Raw genomic sequence first — 27909 nt, 5'->3', positions numbered from 1 at the left:
CACCAAGAGCACATACGTTGATGAATGAAGGCATTGGGGCAGATGGGGAGAAAGAAGTAAATAGGAAATTTTTACATGTAAATAAAAATAGAAGTATTTTTAAAAATAATTTTTTGTTACTTTTATCTGATAGCCCGCCATCTGGGATTGCGAAAGGCTAATGAATTGGCTGCGGATAAGGGGAAAAGCTCGCATCTCATTTGAAGTACTCCCTCATTAAAATGTTAGTTTGCAGCATCCAGGAGGACTTTTTTTTTTTAATGTTTTTATTTATTTTTGTGACAGAGAAAGACAGAGCATGAGCAGGGAAGGGGCAGAGAGAGGGAGGCACAGAATCCGAAGCAGGCTCTAGGCCCTGAGCTGTCAGCACAGAGCCGGACGCGGGGCTCGAATTCATGGACTGTGAGATCATGACCTGAGCTGAAGTTGGTCGCCCAACCGACTGAGCCACCCAGGCGCCTTCAGGAGGACTTCTTATTTCAGTTTACTCTCTGAGTTTAAAATTTGTTTCTGTGTATATTGTACTTATTTCTACTTTTTATACATAGTTAACGTAATTATACAGTTTTCAAAGCGTACAGATTACTGCTGTTGTTTAAAAACGAGGTGCTTTTTGGGGCGCCTGGGTGGCTCAGTCGGTTGAGCGTCCGACTTCAGCTCAGGTCACGATCTCACGGTTTGCGAGTTTGAGCCCCGTGTCAGGCTCTGGGCTGATGGCTCAGAGCCTGGAGCCTGCTTCCGATTCTGTGTCTCCCTCTCTCTCTGCCCCTCCCCCATTCATGCTCTGTCTCTCTCTGTCTCAAAAATAAACATTAAAAAAAAATTAAAAAAAAATGAGGTGCTTTTTATATTTAACAGAAATTATTCTTAAAATTGTTTTGCCTACAGACAGGATGCCAGGCGGGGCAATCTGACCACAGATAATGCTGTTTTGTTTCTGCACCTAGTGTTCGTGCTGAGTGCGTGGATCTGTGAGGGAATCGTGGTTTGTTTTAGAGCTAATGTCGCTTGCATATGTGTGACTTACTTTTATTTCAATTATTGTTTCACTTTTTACAATTTTCAGCATGCTGGAACAGGATTCCAGGAGAAAGAATCCTAGTGTGAACCCTGCAAATCAGAGGAGGCATCTTCTAGAATTTTCTGCTAAAGAGGTGCAAGACACATCAGATGGTATCATCCAGAAAAACAGCTACAGGTTAGAAGATGGCATGTCTCTGTCTGTTAAGATGATTTAATGAAACTGCCGTAGAGAATTATATAGTATAACTTTACATTTACTAGTTTATGCACAATTTTTGTTAGAACAGACAAGTTACTGAGGCCCTTAATGAATTTTACTGTTAAGATCAGTTCCGAGAATACATTTACTTTTTGAAACCTTGAGAAGTTTTGAAATTCTTGTAGAGATGTGACCTTAAAATCTCAGTTTATGTGCACTAATATACATATTGAGGCACATATGGTAAACAGACATTATATTATATATAATGTTTCTAATACAGCTTTTTATTATCATATGATTACACATATAACGTATCTAATAGTATCATCCTGTGATGAACATGATATGGTGGAATGATTATGATTGAACCTGCGTGCAGTCATCAGATCACATCATTTATACTTGTTTATTGTGACCTTTGTTGGATCTCCCTCCCCTGTTACAGTTTAATATTGTCTTAGTAAATTTCTCTATAGCCTGTCAAATAGTAAAAGGCTTGAACTTTTTTGAAAACACAAGGTCTATGTTATGTAAAGTAGAAGAAGGTCATCATGGACGTTTTCAAAGCTGTATACTTTTTGATAAACATTTCCCTGTGTTATTAGAGCCAAGTGGACCTGGGTCCTTGATTAACAGAACCAAGGGACATCCCAGTGTGGCAGCCATTGCTGCCAAAGTGTAATGCTTTAGGACCCTTAGAGATCTGTGTACTTGTAACTCTGTGATGCTCTACAGGCCAAGAGCCATTGGGGAATCTTTTTTTTTTTTTTTTTTTTTTTTTTGAACTTTTACTGTGACAGCCAAACCATTGAATGAAATTATTACCATAGTCCTGTGGGCTTGTGTCCATTTAGCCTTCCTAGGAAAAAATGCTAGTGTTCATTGTTTTAGGAATCTGCAATGTGTAAAGTACGATGTTAAGTGTGGCGGAGAATCCAGAGAGTTCCTTGTCAGTTAGTGTGATGCAGCACCCGTGACAGGTGCTATAATGTGGGAAGATATTCTATGACGTCTCTTGCTTTTTCTCTCGTGCCCAAATCAGCCGTACTTCGGACATAGTGATCTTAGTACTCACTTAACAGTGTCTTTAAATCTCGCTAGAGTTTAGTAGTATCTTTAATTTTACTAAGTAATTTGTCCAAGTTTGCCCTACATGTTCTATGTGTAATTTTGAGCTCTGTTGTCCACGTGAGATCTGTCAAAAGTTACATTCTAAATTTGATAGTCTTCGGGTTTATGAGAGTGCAGACTGTGCCCTTCAGCTACGTATTGCAGGCTGTTAAAAAGTAGAACGAGTTATTGATTGCATACTTGCAGTGAAGTTCAGATAGCCTTTACTAGAATATTATTTATGTTGAACTAACCACAACAAGTAGAAACCTTCATCAATCTGTCTGTGGTAGAGTAAGGTGGTGTGGAAAACACGGTGCTCTGATGATCCTAGTTCGACCCAGATATTTGAATGACCTTCAGGCTGTAATTTGTCAACTTTCAAAGTAGTATATGAGATGCAAGCCGTCCACTGTTGCCCACCCCAAAGTCACCATGGCCTGTTTCGGCTTACTGGTGGTGGTAAAAAAAAAAAAAAAAAAAAAAAAAAAAAGGACAAGGACAAGATTATGGATTCTTGGCTACATGCAAATCTCTTGAAATATCTAAGATTATTATTGAGCAGCTTGGGAAATTGAAATAGGTATCAGTCCACCAATGTGATCTTCTTGCTTTGATCACTTAACTCTCCCTCCCTAGCACTGTCCTCTGCGGTAGTGATTTATTTGCTAAAATGTTTTCTATCAATATGATTTGTTTGCAAGCAGCCTAGAACTCTGGCCATCTCAGGATTAGTGTGGATCTGATTGTCTCCAGATTGCATATTGGCTGAGACTCTCTGTTTTCCTTTCCCTTCAGCTCCACCCAGGTCCTTTCCTGGTATTTCTCCTATCAGACTTTTTTCTCTTTTCCAACGAATATTTTTGGCTGATAGAAAAAGCCAATGAGCACAGATGTGCAGAAGTCATTATACTAGGGTTTATCACATAGAAATAAAATTATAAATAAAAAATACATTTTCAAAAGTAATTTTAGACTTCTGTGATGGACAGCAGCAGTTATATTTTCCTAAGTATGAAGACCTGATTTTTTAACCTAAGGCACACGAGACAGGTCTGTGGTGGTGGTGGTGGTATTTTTTGTTTGCTTTGAGTCTAGCAAACAGCCTCCTCTTGTAGGCATTTAGAGTTTATCAAGTGCAAAGGAGAGGTTTTCTTCCCTTCTCCCTCAACACTTAATTTCAGGGTGGTGTGTGTGCCACCTGTTACTACCTGTGTGTGCTGCCATTTCTGTGTTATTCAAACGTTTTAACTCCCAGAGGCAGAAGAGAGGACGTGGAGAATGTTCTGGGGCCACTTGCAGGAAGAATGATCTGTATGTCCTCAGCTGTTGTGTGTGGCTTACATAGAAGTCTGTAACTTTCATCTCTTGAAGTTAGTTTTCTACTCTGCCAAAATTATTTTTGTCACAGAGGCCGGTTATTTCAGTGTTGCCAGATTCAGCGGAAACTTCTGTCTTCATCTTGGTCTTTCCTCCATGTCCGGCCGTGGGGTCCCTCCTTCCTGGGGACCTTCTTCCTTGTGTCGCTCCAGGTTTCAGGTTCCATTGTTTTCACAGACCTCTGCTTCAGTCCTCTTTCTGGGCTCCTCCTCCATCCAAACCTCATCGTCTGGAACTGTGGGTATTTTAGTTTTCTTTCTGCCTCTGTGACTCGTCCGTAATTTAGCGCACAGCCCATATCTCCGTATCCTGACAACTCCCAAATTTGTGTTTCCCACCCAGACTTCCCTTCTGAGTCTCCAGACTCCTCCACCCAGTAGTTTGCTTGACATCTCTTTTTTTTTTTTTTTTTTTAACATGTCAGACTTAACACGTGCACGCTGGACCCCTGCGTCTGTCTCCTTGTTCATCTTCCAGCCCCTTCTCTACAACAGTCTTCCTCATTCCGTCGTTGCTTCTGCCGGAAACGCTGATTCCTCCCTTTCAACAGGTGCCATTGATACCTTTCCAAAAAGTATCTTGCATTGGTTTGCTCCCCTCCGTCTCACTGCCAGCACCTAAGTCGTGCTGTCGCAGCTCTTGCCTGGATGATAGCTGCCTCTTGGCCGGCCTCCCGGTTTCCGCTTTGATCTCCTTCGAATCCAGTTTTGGTACAGTGGCGGGGTGCAAGTGTAAACTGAACTTTAGGGGCGCCTGGGTGGCGCAGTCGGTTAAGCGTCCGACTTCAGCCAGGTCACGATCTCGCGGTCCGTGAGTTCGAGCCCCGCGTCAGGCTCTGGGCTGATGGCTCAGAGCCTGGAGCCTGTTTCCGATTCTGTGTCTCCCTCTCTCTCTGCCCCTCCCCCGTTCATGCTCTGTCTCTCTCTGTCCCAAAAATAAATAAACGTTGAAAAAAAAAATTAAAAAAAAAAATAAATAAACTGAACTCTATCACCTCTCTCCTTCTGTGAGCCTCTCGTTATGTTCCAGTAATTCCTTGTTAGGATCCAGGCAGTCTTTCTGAGCTTGTCTTGTGCCTCCCTCACTTGCTCACAACTCTTCAGCTGGTGTGTAGTCCTTCTTTGAGTTCCTGACGGCCACCTTCTCCCCACCTGCCTCTGTCGAGAACACTGTTTCCCCAGTTTCTATAGTAGTGCCTCCTTCTTTTCCTTTAGGCGTTGACTTAAATACCATCTCCTCAGACCATTTCATCTAAAGTAGCCACTGCCACCGGTTTTCTCTTGCTACCTAGATTCTTTCTTTCAATTTATTTTTATGTGTTCTCTTATAGTTGGTCCTTCTTCCCTCTTAAGGCCTTTGAGGACAGAGACTTCATTTTTCTCGTTCCCTGTTGGGTTCCTAGCGCAGTACCTGGCACACGGTTGGTATGCAGTAAATAGTGGTTCGATGAGTTGATGAAAACTGTGAGTCTAGCCGTGTCTAATTTTGTTTTTATATTTTTTCTTTCTGAGTTTTAGCATACCAGGTTTTCTAAATCTAGAGCATTGAGTGTAAAGAAATTTAAGACCGATCTAAGAGTTTTGAGTGAGAAAGGTGAAGGTAGCAGAGTGAGAATAAATAGCAGTGATGCCCGCAGCTCGGCTTCTGATGTCCAGCCTCGGTTGTGCTCCCTCCATCACACCCTGGATATCAGCTCCTGTGGTGTAGATCAGCGTGACGGTTAGGAAAGTGGATTTTTGAAGCTAATGGAGTGACTGGTTAACTTTACTTTGGTGTTTTATTAGCGATTCAGGTTTTTTCATGATTTAAACATTTTTTAAATGTTTATTTACTTAGAGAAAGCACACATGTGAGCAGGGGTGGAGCAGAAAGAGAGAGGGAGAGAGAAATCCCAAGCAGGTTCCGCGCTGACAGCACAGAGCCCAACGTGGGGCTCGATCCCACGAGCCATGAGAGCATGACCTGAGCTGAAATCAAGAGTCGGACGTTTTAACCAACTGAGCTGCCCAGGCGCCCCCAGGACTCTAAAATTTATATTCAACTTTTCAACACTTTCACTTCACCGCCTGCAGGTGTTGATGCCTCTCCTTGCCCCTGTCACACACGGTTTTAGAGAGACTTCAGTTTTGTCGTCACAGAATTGTGAATGACCATGACACTTGAGTCCTGGTCACGTGGTACTGTCTTTCCTGTCAGTGGGTCTGTGCCCCTGCTTCCCCTATTACTGTGTCACCTGTGTTCCGGCAGCTCTGTGGGCCATGTGTTACCATCGTGTCCTTAGTTTTTGGTACGTAGTAATTGCTCCGTATATTTTTATTTCCATAAAATGTTAATGCTAGTGATGATTTTCTTATAGCAAACGACTTAGGAATTTAAGACACAAGGAGATGTATTTTGTGCTTATGTTTTCCAGATACGATCATTCTGTTTCGAATGACAAGGCCCTGATGGTGCTCAGTGAAGAGCCACTCCTCTATATCCCTCCCCCTCCTTGTCAGCCCCTGATTAACACCACAGAATCTCTCAGGTGAGTGTTGTAGACCGTTGCAGAAATACCTGAGTGGGCTCCCGGGCTCGGCTTTGAAACCGGGAAAACTATTCGTGCAGATTAGCTAAGTGGCTGAGAGGACCTCTGCTTATTTGCCGGATGACCATGGGCATATCAGTTGCTGTCCAGTTCCCCCACCAACCTGCTGAAGATGGTGACGGGTCTGCTTCGGGTGAGGGTATTGGGGTTGCCTATTGAAGTATATGCCTTATCTGAGAACTACAGAACGATCTTAATATAAAAATTCAGGATGTTAGACTTGAGGGCGGTAACATTGACAGCACCTTTTTCTTCAAGTTAGGAAGATAACTGTTTGAAGAGCGGCGATTCTAGAGGTATAACTAGCCCTTTTATATTCCCAGTGTTGGGCATTTTGGGTTACAGTGCACTGAAATTTATTTCTCCCCCCACTATTTTTTCCTGAGCAATTGAGTTCATTCTTTTCCTTCTCCCCAAAGAGTGTGATTTTCAAAGGCTTTCACGCACTCATTTGTTAAATGCTCTCCAGCATCGCCATTGTTGGTGTGTATGTGGCCCAAGGGCAGAAGTAGGAAATACTCTCTTTGTGAAAAAACTTGTGCATCCAGTATTTACATTCGGAAGGTATTTGGCTGTTTTTGTTTTTTGTTTTTAATTTTGAACTCATGATCGAGGAGGCTACTGTATAAAAATCCATGTCGTGTCAAAACGAACTGGACATTAGTGTCTCAGCTTTTTCCAGTCAAAAAGCAGCATTGAATCATCAGGCACTTGGGGTGCTATTTGGAACCTGTAGAATAGGATTAAATTCATTTTCAACCAAGAGTGAGACATTTGTTTCTAGGAAGTATGTTTAATTAACTATTTTATAGGTTAAATCATGAGCTTCGAGGATGGGTTCACAGGCATGAAGTGGAAAGGACCAAGTCCAGAAGAATGACGAATAATCAACAGAAAACCCGTATTCTTCAGGTTTGTTTGTGCTTGTCTTTATTTTTAATTTTTTAATGTTTATTTATTGAGAGAGAGAGAGAGAGAGAGAGAGAGAGAGACAGTGTGAGTGGGGAGGGGCAGAGAGAGACACACACACAGAATCTGATGCAGGCTCTGAGCTGTCAGCACAGAGCCCGACGTGGGGCTCTAACTCATGAACCATGAGATCATGACCTGAGCCAAAGTCGGAGGCTTAACTAACTTGAACCACCCAGGCGCCCCTGTGCTTGTTTTTAAACAACGGTTGGCACATTTGTTGGAAGTCTCCCCTCAGATGGATTGCTTTCTTCCCTGTAAAATTGGGAAAACTTGAACTTCAGCCGTTTCCCGATGCGTCCTGCTGCCTCAGACTCGGCCGGCACTGGCACTGAACGCCGTCCGCCCGGTTCAACAGCGCGAGTAGTTCTTGCTCGGGCAGGTGCTGCTTCTTGCTCTCTCCCTCACATTTACTTTCAAGCCAGGGCTTCCTCTACATGGGCATGTATGTCGAATGATTTGGGCGCAAATGGTAGGATAAAAGGTACTACTCATCTCCGGTCTTCCAAGAGCTTTTCGAGAAGACGGTGTTGAGACGTAGGACAGCTTGAAAGTGGAGGCACATCTTCAAGGAGGACGTTTTGAACTTACACACGTGGGGCTCCAGGTTAATGACAACTCTTATTTACAGCCTGTTTAGTTGGGATCCCATCTTTTTTTTTTTTTTTTAAAGTAATCTCTGCACTCAACATGAGGCTCGAACTTCTAACCCCCGAGATCAGAAGCCACGTGCTCTACCGACCGAGCCAGCCAGGCACCCCGGTTGGGCTTCCAGGTTAACATGGTTTACCCCACAGCACCGTTTGTGGTCATTGCATCATTCATCCGGTATTCATTATTGCTTCTGAAGTGCTGAGACTACCAGCTGGCACATTACAAGCTCCCCACCATTAGTACCTATGGTAGTAATGATGAGCCGGCTACGGGTTCTAGATCCTGGAACACAGTAGTGAGTATGATAAAATCCCTGCCTTCCTGGAGCTTACATTTTGATGGGAGAGATACGCACAAACACGTAAAGTTGAAAATAGAAGGACAAATACTACATGAACTCACTTATATGTGGAATCTGTAAAAAAAAAAAAAAAAAAACAAAAAAAAAACAAAAAAAAAACCAACAAAAACTGAACTAGATACAGAGGACACATGCAGAGACTGGGGGGTAGCAGGGTGGGTGAAATAGGTGAAGGCGGTCAAAAGGTACAAATTCCTAGTTACAAAATAAATACGTTATACGACGTAATATGTAGCATGATGTCTATAGTTAATAATACCGTATAGTATATTTGGAAGTTAGTAAGAGAGTCTATGTTTAAAGTTCTCATCACAAAAGAAAAAATAGGGTTGGAGATTAGAGGTTAAATTGAGAGGTAAGTGGCTTTTTTAGACTGAATGGTTGGAGAAGGCTTCTCTAAAGAGACTTCACTTGAGTAAGGTATTGCCAAGGTAATTAATGCTAGCTGTTGTAACCACTAGCCTCAAAATCTCAGTAGCTTATGGAATAAAAATTTGTTTCTCACCCACATAAAGTCTGATACAGCTCTCTAGGATGCCTTTTTTTTTTTTTTTAATGTTTATTTTTGAGAAAGAGAATGTGAGTGGGGGAGGAGCAGAGAGAGGAGACATAGAATCCGAAGCAGACTCCAGGCTCTGAGCTGTCAGCACAGAGCCCGACATGGGGCTGGAACTCACAAACAACAATATCATGACCTGAGCCGAAGTCAGATGCTTAATTGGCCGAGCCACCCAGGCGCCCCTAGAATGCCTTCTTTTCAAGCAATGGCTAGGGAACCCAGATTCTTTCTACTCTGTGACCTCAACAACTGGAAATTCTTTGCTTCTAGCTTTGGGTATGGGGGAAGAGAGAGCTTGGAAGATTATGCAGAATGTTTTAGGGATCTCGCCTAGACTTTAGCCAATGTTCAGGTGGCTAAAACTCTTGTCACTTTTCACAGTCTCCCTTGCAGTAGGTGAGGCAAATGTCATTTTCCTTTGTGTTCAGGATTGGTGAGAACGTTGCTTTTGCAATAGAAAAAAATGAAGGCGTAAACAATGCAAAGATCCAAGGGAAAATCTAGAGAAAGAGCTTACAGAAAACTGGAACAGCAAATATAAAGAAAGATCTTTAGGAGGAAAACAGTCTGGATATTTGAGGAACATCGAGAAGTTGTGTAAGGCTGGACTGCAATGCCTAGGGGTCGAATAGTAGAAGATGGCATCGGAGAGGCAGCAGAAGCTAATTTGTAGCCTCATAGTCTACCGTGAGAACTTGGGATTTCATCCCAGGTTTGAGAAGACAGCATTGAGAGGTTTCAGCAGGGGAGGGACTTGATCTGATTTATGTTTATATTTTTAATTTTAATTATTAAATGTTATTACTTTATTTTATTTTATCTTACTGTATTTTACTTGAGAGAGAGGGGGTGGGGGGAGAGAGAGAAAGAATCTTAAGCAGGTTCCATGCCCAGTGCCGAACCCCCTGTGGACTCAGCTCCATCACGAACCAGAGATCATGACCTGAGCTGAAATCAAGAGTCAGGCACTTAACCAACTGAGCCACCCAGGCGCCCCTAATCTTGAAGGAATTTTAACGTAAAGAAGAGAATTTTGTTTTTATTTCACAGCCTTTGAACATGAGGAGACCTGGAGTTTAATCTCAAGTGTTATCTCTTTGCTATCTTGGGTATATATCTTTCTGTTATGAGCTTAGATAACGATCAGAAGTGTGAGACACTTAGCTATTCCAGAGAAACGAATGACAAGGAGGAATCTGTCAAGGATAAAAGAAGTTCTTGGTCAGAAGAAGGATCATTCTGCTTATGCTGTTGTCAATACTAAAACATACAAAGAATTCCTCTGGTTCTCTTTCTTAGTGTAATGAGTTATAACTGTTCTGCCTAGTCTTTCCTCATTTCAACCTCTTTTTCCTCACAACCACTCTTTTCAGATGCTTAAAAGGATCCACTAGTCTAGATAAGATATTCTGTAAATTTGACAAATTGACATTTCTTTGAAATTTCTGTGATTTCTTAAGCATTAAATCCTTGATTTGGCTTGTCCCATTTCATACTTCTACCCTTTCTAGATTGTGAGTCTACAAAAGGCAAAGGGGCAAATTAGTGAACATATCATTCAAAATGAAGGAAAAATAGAGGTACCTGGGTGGCTCAGTCGGATGGGCGTCTGATTTCAGCTCAGGTCATGATCTCACAGCTTGTGAGTTCGAGCCCCATGTTGGGCTCTGTGCTGACAGCTCGGAGCCTGGAGCCTGCTTGGGATTCTGGGTCTCCCTCTCTCTCTGCCCCTCCTCCGCTCGTGCTCTCTCTCTCTCTCTCTCTCTCTCTCTCTCTGTCTTAAAAAAAAAAAGAACATTTAAAAAAAATGAAGGTAAAATAAAGACATTTTCAGACAGATAAAAGCTGAGATAATTTGTCTCTGGAAGATCTGCACTATAAGAACTACTAAAATTTTTTAGACTAAAGGAAACGGTAGCAGACACAACTCCAGATTAGCAGGAAGGAAGAGCACCAGAATGGGTAAATATCTATTAGAAATAAATGGCCTTTTTATAAAAGTATTTTATGTATATATGTATATTTAAATGTCTTTAGAAGATTATTGTCTTAAATTTTTTTTAATGTTTATTTTTGAGACAGACAGGGACAGAGCATGAACAGGGGAGGGGCAGAGAGAGAGGGAGACGCAGATTCCGAAACAAGCTCCAGGCTCTGAGCTGTCAGCACAGAGCCAGATGCGGGGCTCAAATTCACGGACCGTGAGATCGTGACCTGAGCCGAAGTCGGACGCTTAACCGACTGAGCCACCCAGGTGCCCCAAAGATTATTGTCTTTTTAAAGGAAAACTTGTAACAATTTTTTATGGGTTTATAGCTTTTGTAGCAGTAAAATATAAGACAATAAGAACACAGAATGGTAAATGGAGTTATAAAGTTATATTGTCCACATAATATTTAAAGGTAGACTGTGTTACTAAACACTAACACAAGCACTAAAAACTAGCACAAAGAAGTAAGGCTAAAAAGCCAATTCAGGAAATAAAATTGGAATACTAAAAAGTAAGTATTTTAACCAAAAGACGGTAGGAAAAGAATAAAGAACAAATAGGATAAAAAGAAATATATACCAAGGTAGTGGACTTAAACCCAGCCATACTAGTAATTCCATTTAATGGGCTGAACACATCAGTTAAAAGGGAGAGATTGTCAAACTAGATTTTGTAAAAGGGAAGACCTAAGTATATGCCGTTTACATGAAGTAACATTTTAAATAGAAAGCCACATGGAAAATAAAAGTGTGGGAAAGTATGTATACAATGCAAATATTAACCGTTAGAAATCTGGTGTGGCTGTATTAATCAGAGACTTCTAGATAGAATATTGTAAGAGACAAGAATATTTCATAATTATAAAAGGAGTATTTAATCAAGAAGATGTAATTCTGAATATATAGACCCATAGGCAAAAAAGTGGTAGAACTAAAGGGAAAAACAGGCAAATCTACAGTGTAATTGAAATTTTAACATCATTTATATGTAAATGTGTCATATTTTTGCTAATTATGACCTTTTGTTAAATTCTGTGTAGCTAAAAATGCAAAAGCCTCTTGGACAGTTTTTCAGAGTTTTGTTTTGTTGTTTTTTTTTTATATTTCTGAGAGAGAGAATGAGAATGGGGGGGGGGCAGAGAGAGAGGGAGACAAAGGAGAGAGCCTGATGTGGGGCTTGAACTCACCAACTGTGAGATCATATCCCCAGCCAAAGTTGGATGCTCAACCCCCTGAGCCACCCAAGCGCCCCTTTCAGAGGTTCTTTTGTTAATTGGTCTAAATCTTAGGTTAAATGGCACGTCTAATTTTTATATCTAATGTCTCTGTAACAGCGAAAGTCTGTGTACTCATTTCTGAGTCTAGAGAAAGAAGTCTGGTTTCTTTCAGACTTCTGTGTTAATTTCAAATGTGCCAAACTAGCAAAATCATTTAAAATGTATCAGATATTGGGACCCCTGGGTAGCTCAGTTGGTTAAGTGTCGGATTCTTGGTTTTGGCTCTTGGTTGAGCTCTGCGCTGGTAGCACGGAGCCTGCTTGCCTTCTCTCTCTCCCCACCCCCTCCCTGTGCCCTCCTGTGCTCATGCTCTCACTCTCAAAATAATTAAACATTAAAATTCACCAGGGGCGCCTGGGTGGCTCAGTCAGTTAAGCATCTCACTTCAGCTCAGGTCATGATCTCACGGTTCACGGGTTCAAACCCTGCCTCAGGCTCTGTGCTGACAGCTCAGAGCTTGGAGCCTGCTTCGGATTCTGTGTCTCCCTCTCTCTCTGCCCCTCCCTGTGCTCATGCTCTGTGTGTGTGTGTGTGTGTGTGTGTGTCTCTCTCAAAACTAAATAAAAATATTTTAAAAATGTAATAAAAAAATTCAGATATTTAATCTGTTAATTTTAAACATTGTTTTTATCAGCTAGCTATAATTTAATTTTGGCTTTATTTACTACTTGAAAACATATCAGTAAGTTTACTATTGTGTATCTGTTTTTCTTTTTTCATTTTATCAATACATATTTTTTAGATGTTTGTTTATTTTGAGACAGAGTACCCGAGTCAGGGAGTGACAGAGAGAGAGAGAGAGAATGAGAACAACAATGAGAGAGAGAGAGAATGAGAATGAATCCCAAGCAGGCTCCATGGTGTCAGTGGAGAGCCCACCTCAGGACTGGATCTTACGAACCTCGAGATCATGATCTGAGCCAAGATCAAGAGTTAGTCGCCCAACCGACTGAGCTACCCAGGCACCCTTCATTTTGTTGATATTTTAAAATTTTTGTTTAGATAAACATTTATTGAGGGGCACCTGGGTGGCTCAGTCGGTTAAACATCCGACTCTGGCTCAGGTCATGATCTTGCAGTTCATGAGTTTGAGCCCCGCGTCGGGCTCTGTGCTGACAGCTCAGAGCCTGGAGCCTGCTTCGGATCCTTTGTCTCCACCTCTCTCTCTCTTTCTCTCTCTGCCCCCCCCCCCCAATGAATAAACGTTAAAAATAAATAAGCATTTATTGAGGGGTATGTCAAATTTATATTTTCAGTTTATTTATTTTGAGAGAGAGAGAGCACAAGCAGGGAAGGGGCAGAAAGAGAGGGAGGGAGAGAATCCCAAGCACTTCCAGTGCAGAGCCTGCCGCAGGGCTGGAACTCATGAGCCCATGAGATAAGAGTTCTCTCTCTCAAAAGTAAACATTAAAAAATAAATAAGTAAATAAGCATTTATTGAACACCTGTTATATGTACCCCCTACATTAGATTTTCATAAAATTAGACCCTTGGCATTTTACTCTCAGAAATTAGCCCAGTATTCAGCCCTGCATATTGGTTCCATCCACTAAACAAAATTGTTCCCTCTTTGTTTTTTCCCCTTTCACTCCTTGTATGTTCTTCTATTTTAGCATTTATCACATTGTATTGTTTCCACATGTCTGTCTTCCCAGTCAGTGCCTGTCCTAAGTGCTCTATAAAAGTTGATTACTGCAGGATGGATGGATGGATACAGTAATGAACAAATGCTAATAGTCTTCTGAGTAAACAGTTCCTTAAGCTGCTTTTGACAGGGTAATAATAAGGTCACTTCCTAACATAATAATTGGTAACGTGCCCTTGAACTCTGATCCCCTTAAAAAAGACTTCAGAAGATGAGTCTATAAAACTGGCAAGGAATAGAAGAAGGCTCCATGCCAAGCAGATGCTGCAAGAAGACAGGTCCCCAGTAGAGCATATGTGGGCCACTCATGGTTCCAGATTGGACTGTTCTCTGGCCAGAAAAGTCATCGCCGAAATCTCTTTAATGATGGCTTAGCCCATAGGTACATTTTGGCGAGAAGATCTTTGTGTTTCATTCAGTAAACAATAGGATCCAGTTTCATTATGAACCTTTCACACTTCAGGAACTTGCCTTGGAAAAATAATTACTTTAGACAAACAAGTTGTTATATGTTCAGTAATATTTGTACGACTTGGTCATAAAACTTATGGTAGTTGAACTAAGCTTTTGGACTGTATTTTTAAACTTTATGGGAAAATGCCTTAACGTTTTAATCTCCTTAAGATTCTTTTCTCAGCCCAGAGCGTGACCAGAAGAGTTTTAATCTCTCTGTTGGTATTTAGTTATGTGAACCTGATCTCTCAGAATACTCATGAAAAAAAAGGCATATGAATAATTTTCTTTTTTAACGTTTACTTATTTTTGAGAGAGAGACAGAACGTGAGCAGGGGAGGGGCAGCGAGAGGGGGAGACACAGAATCTGAAGCAGGCTCCAGGCTCCGAGCTGTCAGTACAGAGCCTGACGTGGGGCTCAAACTCATGAACCACAAGACCATGACCTGAGCTGAAGTCGGACGCTTAACTGACTGAGTCACCCAGGTGTCCCGGTATATGAATACTTTAATGAGAGTTTAGTAAATGTAGAGTGAGTCAATATAGGAAGATCTTCATCTGATTTCATTATATGGCATTAAGTCTTTTTTTTCTTCCAGGGTGCTCTGGAACAGGGCTCAAATTCTCAGCTCATGGCTGTCCAATACACAGAAACCACTAGGATCAGGTAAGAAAGTGTGGAAGTTCTTGGCCAAGGAATTTTAAATACCTAGTATTTTAGTAAAGTTGAGAGGCACATTTCTCTTCTGTCTTAATTACGCTTGTTCTCATCAGTGACTTTTCTGTTAGTTCACAGACCAAACTGCTTCTGAGTGGTCGGAGTAAACCCAGAGAATTTCAAGAGGGTAACTCTCAGATTCCTTAAATACACATTTAGTCAGAATGCTGTTCAGTCGTCATTTTGCTGTACAATGTAAACATCCATAACTCTCGTCCTCGATTTGCATCTATTTCATGAGTGTTATTTTATGAATGTGCCAGGTGTCTTGCTGAGTGCTTTCCATGCATTTTATTTTAAAATCTGTATAATAACTTAGAGTGTAGATATCACAGTCCTTATTTTATATGGAGAAAAACTGGGCAAGTCACTTAGTTTTTCTAAGCCAGAGTCATAGACCAACAAGAGGCAGAATTGGCACTCAAATTGATTTGATTTAAAATTCATTTTTCACTACACTGATGCTACTTAAGCTTTTGAAGGAATCTGGAAGGAGTGCTGTATCTAAGGTCGAAATGTTTGGACCAAACACATCTAACTAAAAGGAACAATATTACCGGAGGCAATATAGTATTATGATTAAGTTGTTGGCTTTTGAATTGGACAGAGTTGAGAACATCTCTGCCACTCACTTGCTCTGTGGATCAAACAGGGGAACTTAAAGTTTCCTCATCTACACAGTTCTGGCCACACAGAGTGGATGATCAAATCGCATAATTTATTTAAAACACTTCGCATGGTCCTCAGCACGTTTGAAAGCTGGTGATGGTGCTGATGTGATATATTGATGACAGTGCCACTGAAATGGAAGTAGAGGGTCTCAGATTCTGTGTGTAGCTTTCCCACAGACATAGAGTTCACAATTTGTTTACTATTAATTTCACATTTACTGAGCACCAGCTGTGTGTCAGACCGGGTACCTGGCCCTGAGAACATATGCCCAGTGTAAGTGGAAAGCTGTTTATTACCCTGTTAACTGAGAGTCTCTATTAAATGGCAGGGAGCAGTATATTGGCAATCACGAATGTTTCAAATCGGAAGATACGGTGTTATCATGTAGAAATAGATAATTCACATAGGTATAGTGACTAATAATTCTCCTAGTGATCAGAATATTTCGTTCATTTACTATATATATATTTAAAAATACGTTCATTTTTTGATGCATCATTATGATGGCATATTATTTCATTACTAGTCAAAAATATTTTTAATTTCTGTATCTTCCCCTCAGGTTTGGTGTGAATCCAAAACTGCTTTAAAAAAAAGTCTTTAAAAAAGTGGTTTAAATGAATTAATCATGTATTCTGTATCAGTGAGTCAGTCAGCCTACTCACTAAAATGTATTTGTGCCCCCAAATCAATACTCAAGATGCTTTTTAAAAAAATTTTTTTTACATTTATTTATTTATTTTTGAGAGACAGAGAGAGACAGAGCACAAGCGGGGGATGGGCAGAGAGAGAAGGAGACACAGAATCTGAAGCAGGCTCCAGGCTCCGAGCTGTTAGCACGGAGCCCATCACAGGGCTCGAACTCACAAACCGCGAGATCATGACCTGAGCCGAAGTCAGATGCTCAACCGACTGAGCCACCCAGGCTCCCCAATACTCAAGATGCCTTTACAGCCATTTGCAAGTGTGCATAGATGGTCCTAGGTGAGGCTCAGTTAACAAGGCCACACTGCGCCTTCCTGCTTCAGCTCCTACTGTAAACAGGTTTTTTTTGAAGTCTGTTTAATGCCATATTTTTCACATTTTTATGCTTTTTGGGTGTGTGTGTGATTTCACTGTCTAAAATGGCCCTGAAGCACAGTCCCAAAGGGCTACCTATTGTTCAAGAAAGCTGTGTTGTGCCAAGGCGCCTGGGTGGCTCAGTCAGTTAAGCGTCTGATTCTGGATTTCGGCTCAGGTCATGATCTCACGGTTTGTGGGTTCCAGCCCCACGTTGGGCTCTGCACTGGCAGGGCAGAGCCTGCTTGGGATTCTCTTTCTCTCTCTTTCACTCTCACTCTCACTCTGCCCCTCCCCTGCTCTTGCTCTCTTTCTCTCGCTCTTAAAAGTAAAGAAATAAACTTAAAAAAAAAAAGGCTGTGTTGTGCCATATGGAAAAATACACATATTAGATAAGCTTCATTCAGGCATAAGTTACAGTGCTGTTGACCAGGAGTTTAGTGTTAATGAATGAACAAGATATGTTGAAGAAGGTGTCTTTAAACAGAAACATAAAAACAAGGTTATATATTAATCTGTTGACAAATATGCCATAGGTAGGGGCTTATAAGGAACCTAACACGGTATTTCCCTTAGGAGAATGGTTCAGTATTTACTAATTCAGTGTTCACACCGACTTGTAGAACATAACTATCATGATGAATCAGAATTGATTGTATGTCAAAATAATATGGTTAGAAGTGGCTTCATGAGCAAATGGAATTATTTCAAAGAAAGTTCTTATGATTCATTTATAATTTTCCTTTTAGATCAGTCTTTTTTTCCTCATAAAGTTGGATAGAAAATGTAGAAGAACCTGTAAGAAAGAAAACACAGGTTGTCTGGAGAAAAAGGCAACATTTTAAAAAATTTTCCTTTAACTTCTGGGTTTTGGCTTCTTGCGCTAAATAATAAAAGACTGGAAATATTAAAAACTACACTAATATCATTTGAGTGTATCTTTTGGGGCTACGATGTGGTTGAGTTACTATAATTTTAGTTAATAATGTTACGAAGGCACTGACGTGGTATTTCCTGTATCTGTGGCTGGCATTTGTTGAGTGACTCCTATGAGGCCTTACTCGGTGCTTCACATATATAACGTCTCTGACCAGTAACAATCCTGCAGGTTTACATGGTTATCCTCATTTTATGGATGAGGAAACTGAGGTTGCTCAGGGGTTGATTTCCCTAAGAATACCCACTTGAGGAGTGGAGATGAAATTCAAAGCCAGGTCTGTTTGTTTCCAAATCCTACCTCCTTCCCAGTTTTCACACAGCCTTATAGACAAGTACGCCTTACAGATTTGACAGAGCGGTGAAAAATAACTTCCCTAAGACTTACTGTCTGTTACCAAAAATTTTAAATCATGCAAACCAATGCAGAAATCTATTTTCTGATACTCTTTATTATTTTTACATGCTCTGCAGTGAACTTGAGTGGTGCTTTTTTAGAGCTTTCCATTCAGAAATGAGAGTTTTTGCTTTAGTGAATTGGATCTTATAAATATCCTGACCTTGGGCTTTTCAGAACGTTATTATAAAAATTACTGTCGAATGCTGCTACTATTTTGGTTGAGAGTAATTCTTACAATTCAGACATAGCCTTAGCACGGGGAGTATTTTTGAGAGGAGATGAAATTTTCTGGTTTAAGAACACTTTGCCCTGTTCTTCCTTCAGCAGGAACTCAGGGAGTGAGCTGCAAGTGTATTATGCATCACCCAGAAGTTATCAAGACTTCTTTGAAGCCATCCGCAGAAGGGGAGATACGTTCTATGTCGTGTCATTTCGAAGGGTAAGTTCACTCTGAAAGAAGAAAGAAGATATTTTTGAGTACCTGTTATGTACAGGGCATTGAGCTGAGTACCATAGGAGGTAAAAAGATGTGAGAGATAGAAAGCCATTTAAAGAAATTATGACTGGAACAGTCTATCTCAGTTCTGTCACATGTGCTTGTTTCTGAGCTGTTCAGCATTGCGAAGACGAACATGGATTGATGTCAGGCCACAAGTTTAGAAAATATAAACCGCTTGTTGATTTTTATTCTTTGTCATTCCTGTATCCATATGGTTTGATTATTAACAAAGTGAGTAAGAATATTAAAAAACAAAAATCTGTGTAGGCTTTGTGGTGGTAGTCCTGTTTGGTAATTGAGAAACAGACTTCCCAAATGTGGGATTAAGGTGAATCGTGGGCGGATCAGTAATATTGATGTGGAATGTTTGGATTTATGTCCCTAAGACTTCCTATTCTTTTTTTCCCTCCCCATCAGACATTTATTTCTGTTGGTGAAGAATGTGTTAGTCAATGCAAAAGGAAATGGGTGTACGAGTACTCTTGGATGTTATGAATGTTAGACTAAATGGAAATAAGATGCGTGGCTGTATGCTTTCTATCTTCTTTTCCTATAAAATGAAAATACATTTTTCATGGAGTTGCCATGTGAATCTCTGTTAACAGTGCTGTGTGTGAAACCAGGAACACATGAATGACTTAGAACTCCTGGGTGGTTTGTATCCTAGGCCGGCCTGCCTCCCTCCCTCCCTTCCTCCCTTCCTTCCTTCCTTCTTTCCTTCTTTCCTCCCTTCCTTCCTTTTTAAAGAATGTTGAGGGGGCACTGTTAGAAATAAACCTGTGCCAACAGGAGAGCAAACAATTCATTCTCTGGTTATGGTCACCACTATCTAAAATTGTCAGTTAATTCTTTTCCTAAGGCATGAATATCTAGTAGCTTGGAAGTTTAGAATCTGAGAACGTTGACACTTGAAGATTAGAGAAATAAGAAATTTCATGTATTTTTAGCTGATAATCAAATACACTGGGAGATTTGGCATACTTCAGCAATGGCGTCTCATGATTTCTGCCCTTTCACAAAGTTCCTTGTGCCCGTCTTATTCTCTCAGACGTAATTGGTGTATTTCTATACTGCACCAGCCTCAAAGTTCATTTCCAGCAGCAAGGGGGCAGCTGAGAACAGGGTTTCAGCAAGGTTCCAACTGTATTGGCTGCTGAGAAGTAAGTCTTTGCCTTAGCGTCAGACACCGTCATGTTAAAAGTGGGAAGAGAGAGCTCAACTTTAGACGTGAGATGTGGGAGCACTGTGGAGAGACTTGATGGGTGTTAAAGTGAACATGTTCAAGTATATGTTTATGGAAGCTACCACAGAAGAGTGTTTTTAACACTCGAATAGCTGTGTACTTTTTCTTAGGTTCCAGATAACTTCTCTATTATTTGACTAAAACAGTATATTTAATACATATTAGAAGTAGCAGTGGTCAAGCCATGGGTTGAAATCATGGTTAGTAACGTTTTTCTAGGGAAGAGAACAATAATTCTAGCTTTAAAGGGATTATATCTACAAAGGAAGATGAATGGTGTTTTTATTTTAAATATACACATTATATTTCTTGCGTTTGTAAGAGCTCTCTCTCTTTAGTTTGCTGTAGAGAGTGCCATTGGAGAATTACTGATTTCCTCTCGCTGCTCCCAACCTTTTGATGTTCTGGAATAAACAGTCTTTCTCATGTTCTGGAAAACTGTTGAGACTATCTGTCACATTCTGTTTGGATTTTTTATTTCCTAATTACTGATTTATCACATCTTGGTGTTTTATGTCAAGGAACAGTAAGGATAAACCTGAACTTCATTAGATAACAGTAGTTAGAGACAACGTCCTTTTTCATTTTTTCTTGTTTTAACAGTGGTGATAAGGAAGTTAATTTGATCATGATAGCTATAAACTGTGTCATGGGACAAGACTATTTGGTTCCTAAATGCTGGATGGTTCTTTTTGTTCTTGCTAAAATGAAAATGAAAGAAGTAATGACCTCATGCTTGGTTTCTGCTTCCATTTGTCAATGTAAAATATTCTAACAGTTTCATCAAAAAGGTGAGGAGCATCATTTCGTGTGCAGAAGGATGTAGACTTTTTCTCATTGACACAAATTATCTTAGTTGATACTATATGATTGCATTGGAATTTAAGAAATACAGAGATTCTAAAGCTTCAAGGTTTGGCTTAGTGTAAATGAGACATAACAGAAGCCATATTGTTTCATTTTATAATTGGATATGTATTTGATGAAATATTTGATTATCTAAAAAGGTAGACATAGCCATTGACCATTTAGGATACCATTATTTAACAAACCTACCTTGTCTCAGCCTCGTACCTCCTCACACCCCACACTCCTGTGCTCTTTAATCACGTTGCAGTTGAGCTGCTGAAATAATTTTCTCCAGAGCAGACTCACTCTTGGATAACTGCTGACTTCCTGCTACAGGCCAGCAGGAAAGAATGCTTATGATCCCAATAATCCTGTCAGAGGCTCAAACCTTTTCCTGTTCTTTTGACTTTGCTTTAAGTTTTTGCCTCCAACTTAGTAACTCCCTCTACTCCCTTTATTTAGTTCCAGGTGTTCATAACCTATTTTCTTCTAAGTATTTTGTCTTTTCCTCCTTTCTTTGACTACGGTTTGGAGCTGCAGTGGTGGGAAATAACTTTTTCTCAGACTTTCAAGTCACTTTGAGTGTGGTCTGATACATTAATAAAAAAAATCTAGTTAAATTTAATGTTGATTTTTTTTTTTTTCCTCTGTGCTTTCATAGGATAGTCTGTTTAGGGAGGGAGGGAGTAAATGAAAGAATAGACTAAAATGATGTCAAGAACATGGGACAGGGACAAATAGCTCAGCAAGGCTCGCGCAAGGTGGGATAAGAAAGTGACTCTAAAGAGGGGAGGAAAGAGAACATTGGGAAAAAAGGAAAATGATATTTACCTTATCTATAATTCCACTAAACATTGCAATACTATTCTAGATGCTGCTCTGTTATCTCTTAATAACAGGAGAGAGTCATTCGTGATCTTCCTGGGGGCAATTTCCCGTTAAGAACAACCTCATTCTGGGGCGCCTGGGTGGCGCAGTCGGTTAAGCGTCCGACTTCAGCCAGGTCACGATCTCGCGGTCCGTGAGTTCGAGCCCCGCGTCGGGCTCTGGGCTGATGGCTCAGAGCCTGGAGCCTGTTTCCGATTCTGTGTCTCCCTCTCTCTCTGCTCCTCCCCCATTCATGCTCTGTCTCTCTCTGTCCCAAAAATAAATAAACGTTGAAAAAAAAGAACAACCTCATTCTGATTCAGATGGCTGTGAATGTCAGCTCACCGTATTATCTTCATTCTTAAAATTTTTTTTAATGTTTATTTATTTTTGAGGGAGAGAGACAGAGCGTGAGTGGGGGAGGAGCAGAGAGAGAGGGAGACACAGAATCTGAAGCAGGCTCCAGGTTCCGAGCTGTCAGCACAGAGCCCGACATGGGGCTCGAACCCACCAACCTCAACATCATGACCTGAGCTGAAGTCAGATGCTTAACCGACTCAGCCACCCAGGTGCCCCAACCATATTCTTTTCGTTCTTGTTTGAGATTTCCTTTTCAAATGAAATGGATGCCTGCTTTTTGGAACACTATTTATTTTATATTTTCTGTTTTCACTGCCTGTCCCTCAAGACAAAGTCATACATTTAACGCTGTCTTTTCATCTATTTCAGATACATACATAACGTAACACACATAAGGAGAATGTGTGCCTGCCTCAAGGATGTTTCTCCCCCTCCTTCTGAATACTTTATGTGTTCTAGATACAGTAACCCTTTCTGAGTGTTTTATGTATTCTTAGATATAGTCCCATATTTGGGTATTTTATCCCTTCTTGGTCTCTTATAAAAAATTTGTTAGTGGTACCATGTATATGGCATGGATCGTTAGGATAACCTTAAATAATAGGGTCTTCCTGGAAGATACATGAGCATTGAAGAGGTGCAGGAACCTGGCTCAACAGCCAAATAGTCCCCCTGGGCTTGTGCTTCATAGCCTGGAATGTGTACGGGTCCTCCCAGAGATTAGAATAGTGGCTTGTCGTCATTCCCGATTTGGTGGCAGTTCCGGCGATGCCACGGCACTCTTTTTCACACATTTGCTCATTCAGACTTTCTGGATAGAAAGAATATCTGACTCTGTGTGTGTGTGTGTGTGTGTGTGTGTGTGTGAATGCGCATATGCGTGTGTGTGTGTGTATATATACATGCATATATCATCTCTTATGTAGAATCTTTTTTTTTTTTAATTTTTTTTTTTAATTTATTTTTGGGACAGAGAGAGACAGAGCATGAATGGGGGAGGGGCAGAGAGAGAGGGAGACACAGAATCGGAAACAGGCTCCAGGCTCTGAGCCATCAGCCCAGAGCCCGACGCGGGGCTTGAACTCCCGGACCGCGAGATCGTGACCTGGCTGAAGTCGGACGCTTAACCGACTGCGCCACCCAGGCGCCCCTCTTATGTAGAATCTTATGTAGATGGCCTGCCTCATGAGTCATGGTTCATTGATTTGTGACCAGGGAAATAGGGTTGATTTCAAACGTATTCTCTTGCTTTGTAAGCCTGCAACTTTATGCAGAAGGAACAGCCCGGGGCCACTCTTGTGAAAAAATGATTGTGGTGAGCCTTTAGAGCTTCATAAAGTGTTTATTACACTACACAATCTGGCTTTTAAAAACAATTCTTTCTTGTATTGGTTCCTAATTGTTGGATCTAAGAGGCTTGCCTTCTCATCTATATCATAACCCTCTTAAAGGCAGGAAAGTGTCAGATGCTTTTTTATTACCACTCCTGACAGCACAATGCCAGCCACTCTGTGTTTATTTATTTTTTAATTTGTTTTGAGAGAGAGAGAGCAAACAGGGGAGGGACAGAGAGAGAGAGAGAGAGACCAAATGCCAAGCAGGCTCTGTGTCGTCAGCACAGAGCCCCATGTGGGGTTCAAACTCATGAACCGTGAGATCATGACCTGAGCTGAAATCAAGAGTCAGACGCTTAACCGCCTGAGCCCCCCAGGCACCCCTAGCCACTCTGTGTTTATTAAGCAGAACAATTTTGGGTAATGGTTCACTAAGAGAAATCACAGTGATGGAAGTTTGTTGCTTTTCATAATCATTAAAGGATATTTTTACATCTGCTTTGCTTAAAGCAATGTGAATCTCCTTTACGGATGCAAGGAATAACATAAGCAATGCTGAATTCCAACAGAAAATTCAGAGATGACCTTTCCTCTGTCCCTTTATGGTGGCACTGGCCAGAGCTGCATCGGCTTCGTTCTTGACTCTGAATCTAAGGTTTAGAGCTGAAGAAATCACCTGGGTGAAATGTTTGACTGTGAAATGTTGAACAGTTCAGAGAACTTTGAGGTGCTTACATCCTCAGTGTTTAGTATTTGGCAGAAACATTTTGGCATAGATTGTCGTTTGACCTCATTGTTTTCTTGTTTTGGAGAAGAGCTTATGTCTAGTATCTGTAGAGTCCGGCAGCAAGAGCCAGAAACTTGGAGCCTTGGACAAAGTATAGGAAAGGCTCTAATTAGTGCAGGAAGGCTGACTTGTGATATTATTGATTCAAAATGTTTGCCAAGGATTGACTCCCATGGAAGGCCATAAAAAGGAATTTCACAGAATAACAATGATATTTCCTAAGTGTAACACCTACATTAATACCTACTATATGCTTAGAAAGAATGGCATCTTTTTGGATGCATGTTATTTATTTCTTGGAATTACTGTTTAGTGTATGAAATCGTCAGAGGCAAGAGGAATTTCCTTAGTAATCAAAGAATATTAGTCACTTTATAAAGTCTACTTCAAAAGGATTCAGCTCCTTTTGTTTTGGGACCTCACAACTGGAACATAGACACATCAGTCTTGGAGGTTGGCCATTTTCTTATCTCCAGTTTCATTGCGTTTTAGCCAAATTCTTTCTCTCGATAGAAAAAAAAAATGGGAATAAATGAGTTTGGAAAGATACTTGCATTAAAAAAAAAAGTCTTATCTCAGAAGAGAGACTTTTTTAAAAAACCTTTTAGGAGGTTTTTTTTCTAATAATTTTTAACATTGAAATATATCTCATTCAGGTCTGAAGCGCATTATAAAAAATAGAGCAGAATTCTCTGAGTATCCGCTCAACCACTTAACAATTAAATCTGTAACATTCTCTTCAGTCATTTTCTCTTCCATTTCATTTATACACAAATGCTGCCACCTTCAGTGTTTACGACCATTATAGTGTACAAACTTTTTTGACATAGTTTTGTTAGTTCCTTAAAATAATAAAGTAAGTACTCCTAGTCCTGTTTTACAGGTGAAGAAATTGAGGCAGAGAGAGGTTAAGTGGCTTGTCTGAGGACACAGGAATTGTAAGCAATAGAGCTAGGGCAATCATTGAGGCCTTCTAATTTAATACAGTGATTTTTTTCTTTACACTCTAGTGCTGTCCTTCAGACATACTACAGAATATGTAAATAGCATAATTACTCTACTCCTCCAGAGCCATTTTCTTTGCCAGATCTGCTAGGCATTTTTACTGGAGTTACCTAATAACAATTCAGATTTTTGATTACCTGACGATAGATTATTTATTAGGTTACACTTTCACAATAGTAGAGAATGACCTGATGCTCTGTAAGATTTTATCCAGGGAATGGAATAAATGGGCATTGAGAGCTTCTGGTTTCTTTTTTAAAACAATTGGGGGGAAAAAATCTATGTGTATCTTAAAAAGAAAGGACTTTAGCCAAATTAGACACCCTTTTAATAATTGGTACTCTAGAATGTCTCATAGAGAAGGGTGGTTTTTGTGCATGTATAAGTGCATTTTGTTATGGATTCTGTATCTGGCCTGCCAGATCCCAGAGATCAGAGACTTTTGATCTCAAGCTCCTCGTTAAATATGAATTACTGTTGTGTGGTTTTAGGGGATTTAGTCATTTGTTCCTTGGCTCTATAACAGATTGTTAGCTAACATAAATATTTCTATTATTTATACTCTTCAATGCAAATTCTAAAGTGATTTGTTTTATGTTTGAAAAATGATGATAGTCTCTGTAACTAGACTTGGATACAGAATAGCCATGGACACAGAGAACTTATAATTCACAAATAGCTTGTTTATTTTTCTAAACCTTTTAATTAACTTACTTATTTTGAGAGAGAGAGAGAGGGAGAGAGAGATCCCAAGCGAGCTCCACACTGCCAATGCGGAGCCCGACGCGGGGCTCAAACTCACAAACCGTGAGATCATGACCTGAGCCAAAACCAAGAGTTGGACTCTCAACTGACTGAGCCACCCAGGAGCTCCCACAAATGATTTAAAGTTTTCAAAACTCTCAGGGTGGTAGGCAGATCCATCTGAATCAGGACAGTTTTCCAACTGTTCATTATTTGTGTGCTCTATTTAAGTCTTTATTTTATAACATGTTTTTCATGTGCACTTTTTAATCTCCCTTTTTAGGTTGCATGCTTTTTCTGGGCAGGGATAAAAATCTTTTCATTCTGCTTTCTCTTTCTATAAGGTCTGTTGCAACACACTCCAGACTGTGCAGAGCAAGTCCTAAATAAATGTTGGCTGCTCAAATCACTGTTTATTTGTGCCCTTTAACCTTTTTATATCCTACTGTTCAAAAGATTAGTAGAGGTGGAGTTTGCAGAAACGAAAGAGGAAATCTTTCTCACTGAATGTTTAAAACTACTTTTGTAATTCAAATAGCAATGACAACTTTAAAAATACACAATCTGCTCTGATGTGGACTTTTAACCATAGAATAAAGTCCTTTCTGCAAGCCTTCTAAAGTTACCTTGAAGAAAGGTGGTGTTTAGTAATTGATAGCTTGAAATTTTGATAGTTTTCTTCTTATCAAATTTCAGATTTTTCATAATGAGGGAATATTTCCTGAAGGCAAAACTGCATTCTAAGAAAGGTATTTCTTCACATCATGAGTAGATGAGGGAAAAAAACGTTTTTTCAGTAATATGTTGATGCATACTTTAGAGACCTGCATTCCAGCCCTGATTCTCCCTCTCACTATTTGCTCTGTGACTTTGGACAAATCTCTTGTCTCCTTTCTTCAGTTTCTTTATCTGTAGAATGATGGAGTAGGTTTGTAGCTCTAGAAATCTATAGTATTCGTGTGTGTGTGTGTGTGTGTGTGTGTGTGTGTGTGAGAACACTGTCCTCTTAGAAATCTGTGGTATTATGTTTGTTTGTTTTTCATGTTTATTCATCTTTGAGAGACAGAGAGAGACAGAGCATGAGCGGGGAAGGGGCAGAGAGAGGGAGACACAGAATCCAAAGCAGGCTCCAGGCTCTGAGCTGTGTGCATAGAGCCTGACGTGGGGCTCGAACTCACGAACTGTGAGATCATGACCTGAGCTGAAGTTGGCTGCTCAACCGACTGAGCCACCCAGGTGCCCCGGTATTACCTTTGTTTTTGATGTAGCTAAAGTGATTCAGTCTAGTGGAGTTAGTATGTTTTAAGGGTTTTGGAAAACACCTATCACAAAAATAACAAAATGTCAAGTTACGAGGTGGGCCCATAAATTAATGAGGTTGAGTTTTTAAATTTTTTTTTTTTTTAACGTTTATTCATTTTTGAGACAGAGAGAGACAGAGTATGAATGGGGGAAGGTCAGAGAGAGAGGGAGACACAGAATTTGAAACAGGCTCCAGGCTCTGAGCTGTCAGCACAGAGCCCGACACGGGGCTCGAACTCACGGACCATGAGATCATGACCTGAGCCGAAGTCAGACGCCCAACCAACTGAGCCACCCAGGTGCCCCGAGGTTGAGTTTTTTTTTTTTTTTAATTTTTTTTAATGTTTATTTATTTTTGAGACAGAGAGAGACAGAGCATGAAGGGGGGAGGGGCAGAGAGAGAGGGAGACACAGAATCGGAAACAGGCTCCAGGCTCTGAGCCATCAGCCCAGAGCCTGACGCGGGGCTCGAACTCACGGACCGCGAGATCGTGACCTGAGCTGAAGTCGGCCGCTTAACCGACTGCGCCACCCAGGCGCCCCACGAGGTTGAGTTTTTAATAGCTGCTGGTCTTATAATTTGTTTAATAATCACTTTCATAGTGCCTATAATGTGCCTGCCTTCAATCTTCACAATATCCCTGTGAAGTAAGTACCGTTATTACGCTCATGTTGCAGATGGGGAACTTGAGGCACAGCGGGGTTACTCAGGTGTCTAGTATGACATAGTCTGGAAGTGACAGAGTCAAGTTTAACCAAGAAAGTCTGGCTCCACAGTCTGTGTTTATGATCATTTCCCTATATTGCCTTTCTAGAACCTTTATATATCCAAATGTCTTTTCTTTCAAAGTATTCAATTTGGAATTTAATTCCATGGATCTCCGTGTTCATAACATACACTGAGTTGCTTCAGGTTAATTTTCCA

General features: G+C 40.5%; 1 protein-coding gene across 2 annotated transcripts in view; it reads left to right on the top strand.

Moving 5' to 3' along the window:
• The window catches only part of ATF6 (activating transcription factor 6), a 203694-nt gene that overhangs the window by 68609 nt on the left and 107176 nt on the right, over positions 1-27909 (top strand). The window contains exons 11-15 of one of the 2 annotated variants that reach the window (XM_030302535.1): positions 1067-1198; positions 6129-6242; positions 7115-7214; positions 14809-14876; positions 18322-18433. In XM_030302535.1, the coding sequence (XP_030158395.1) occupies positions 1067-1198; positions 6129-6242; positions 7115-7214; positions 14809-14876; positions 18322-18433 (526 nt within the window). Of the gene's footprint in view, positions 1-1066; positions 1199-6128; positions 6243-7114; positions 7215-14808; positions 14877-18318; positions 18434-27909 lie in introns of both variants that reach the window. The other variant, XM_030302534.1, reaches the window with a different exon arrangement.

The sequence above is a fragment of the Lynx canadensis genome, chromosome F1 (assembly GCF_007474595.2).
Source record: "Lynx canadensis isolate LIC74 chromosome F1, mLynCan4.pri.v2, whole genome shotgun sequence".
NCBI lineage: Eukaryota > Metazoa > Chordata > Mammalia > Carnivora > Felidae > Lynx > Lynx canadensis.
The sequence above is the reverse complement of the archived record's forward strand: the minus strand, read 5'-3'. Positions and strand labels throughout refer to the sequence as shown.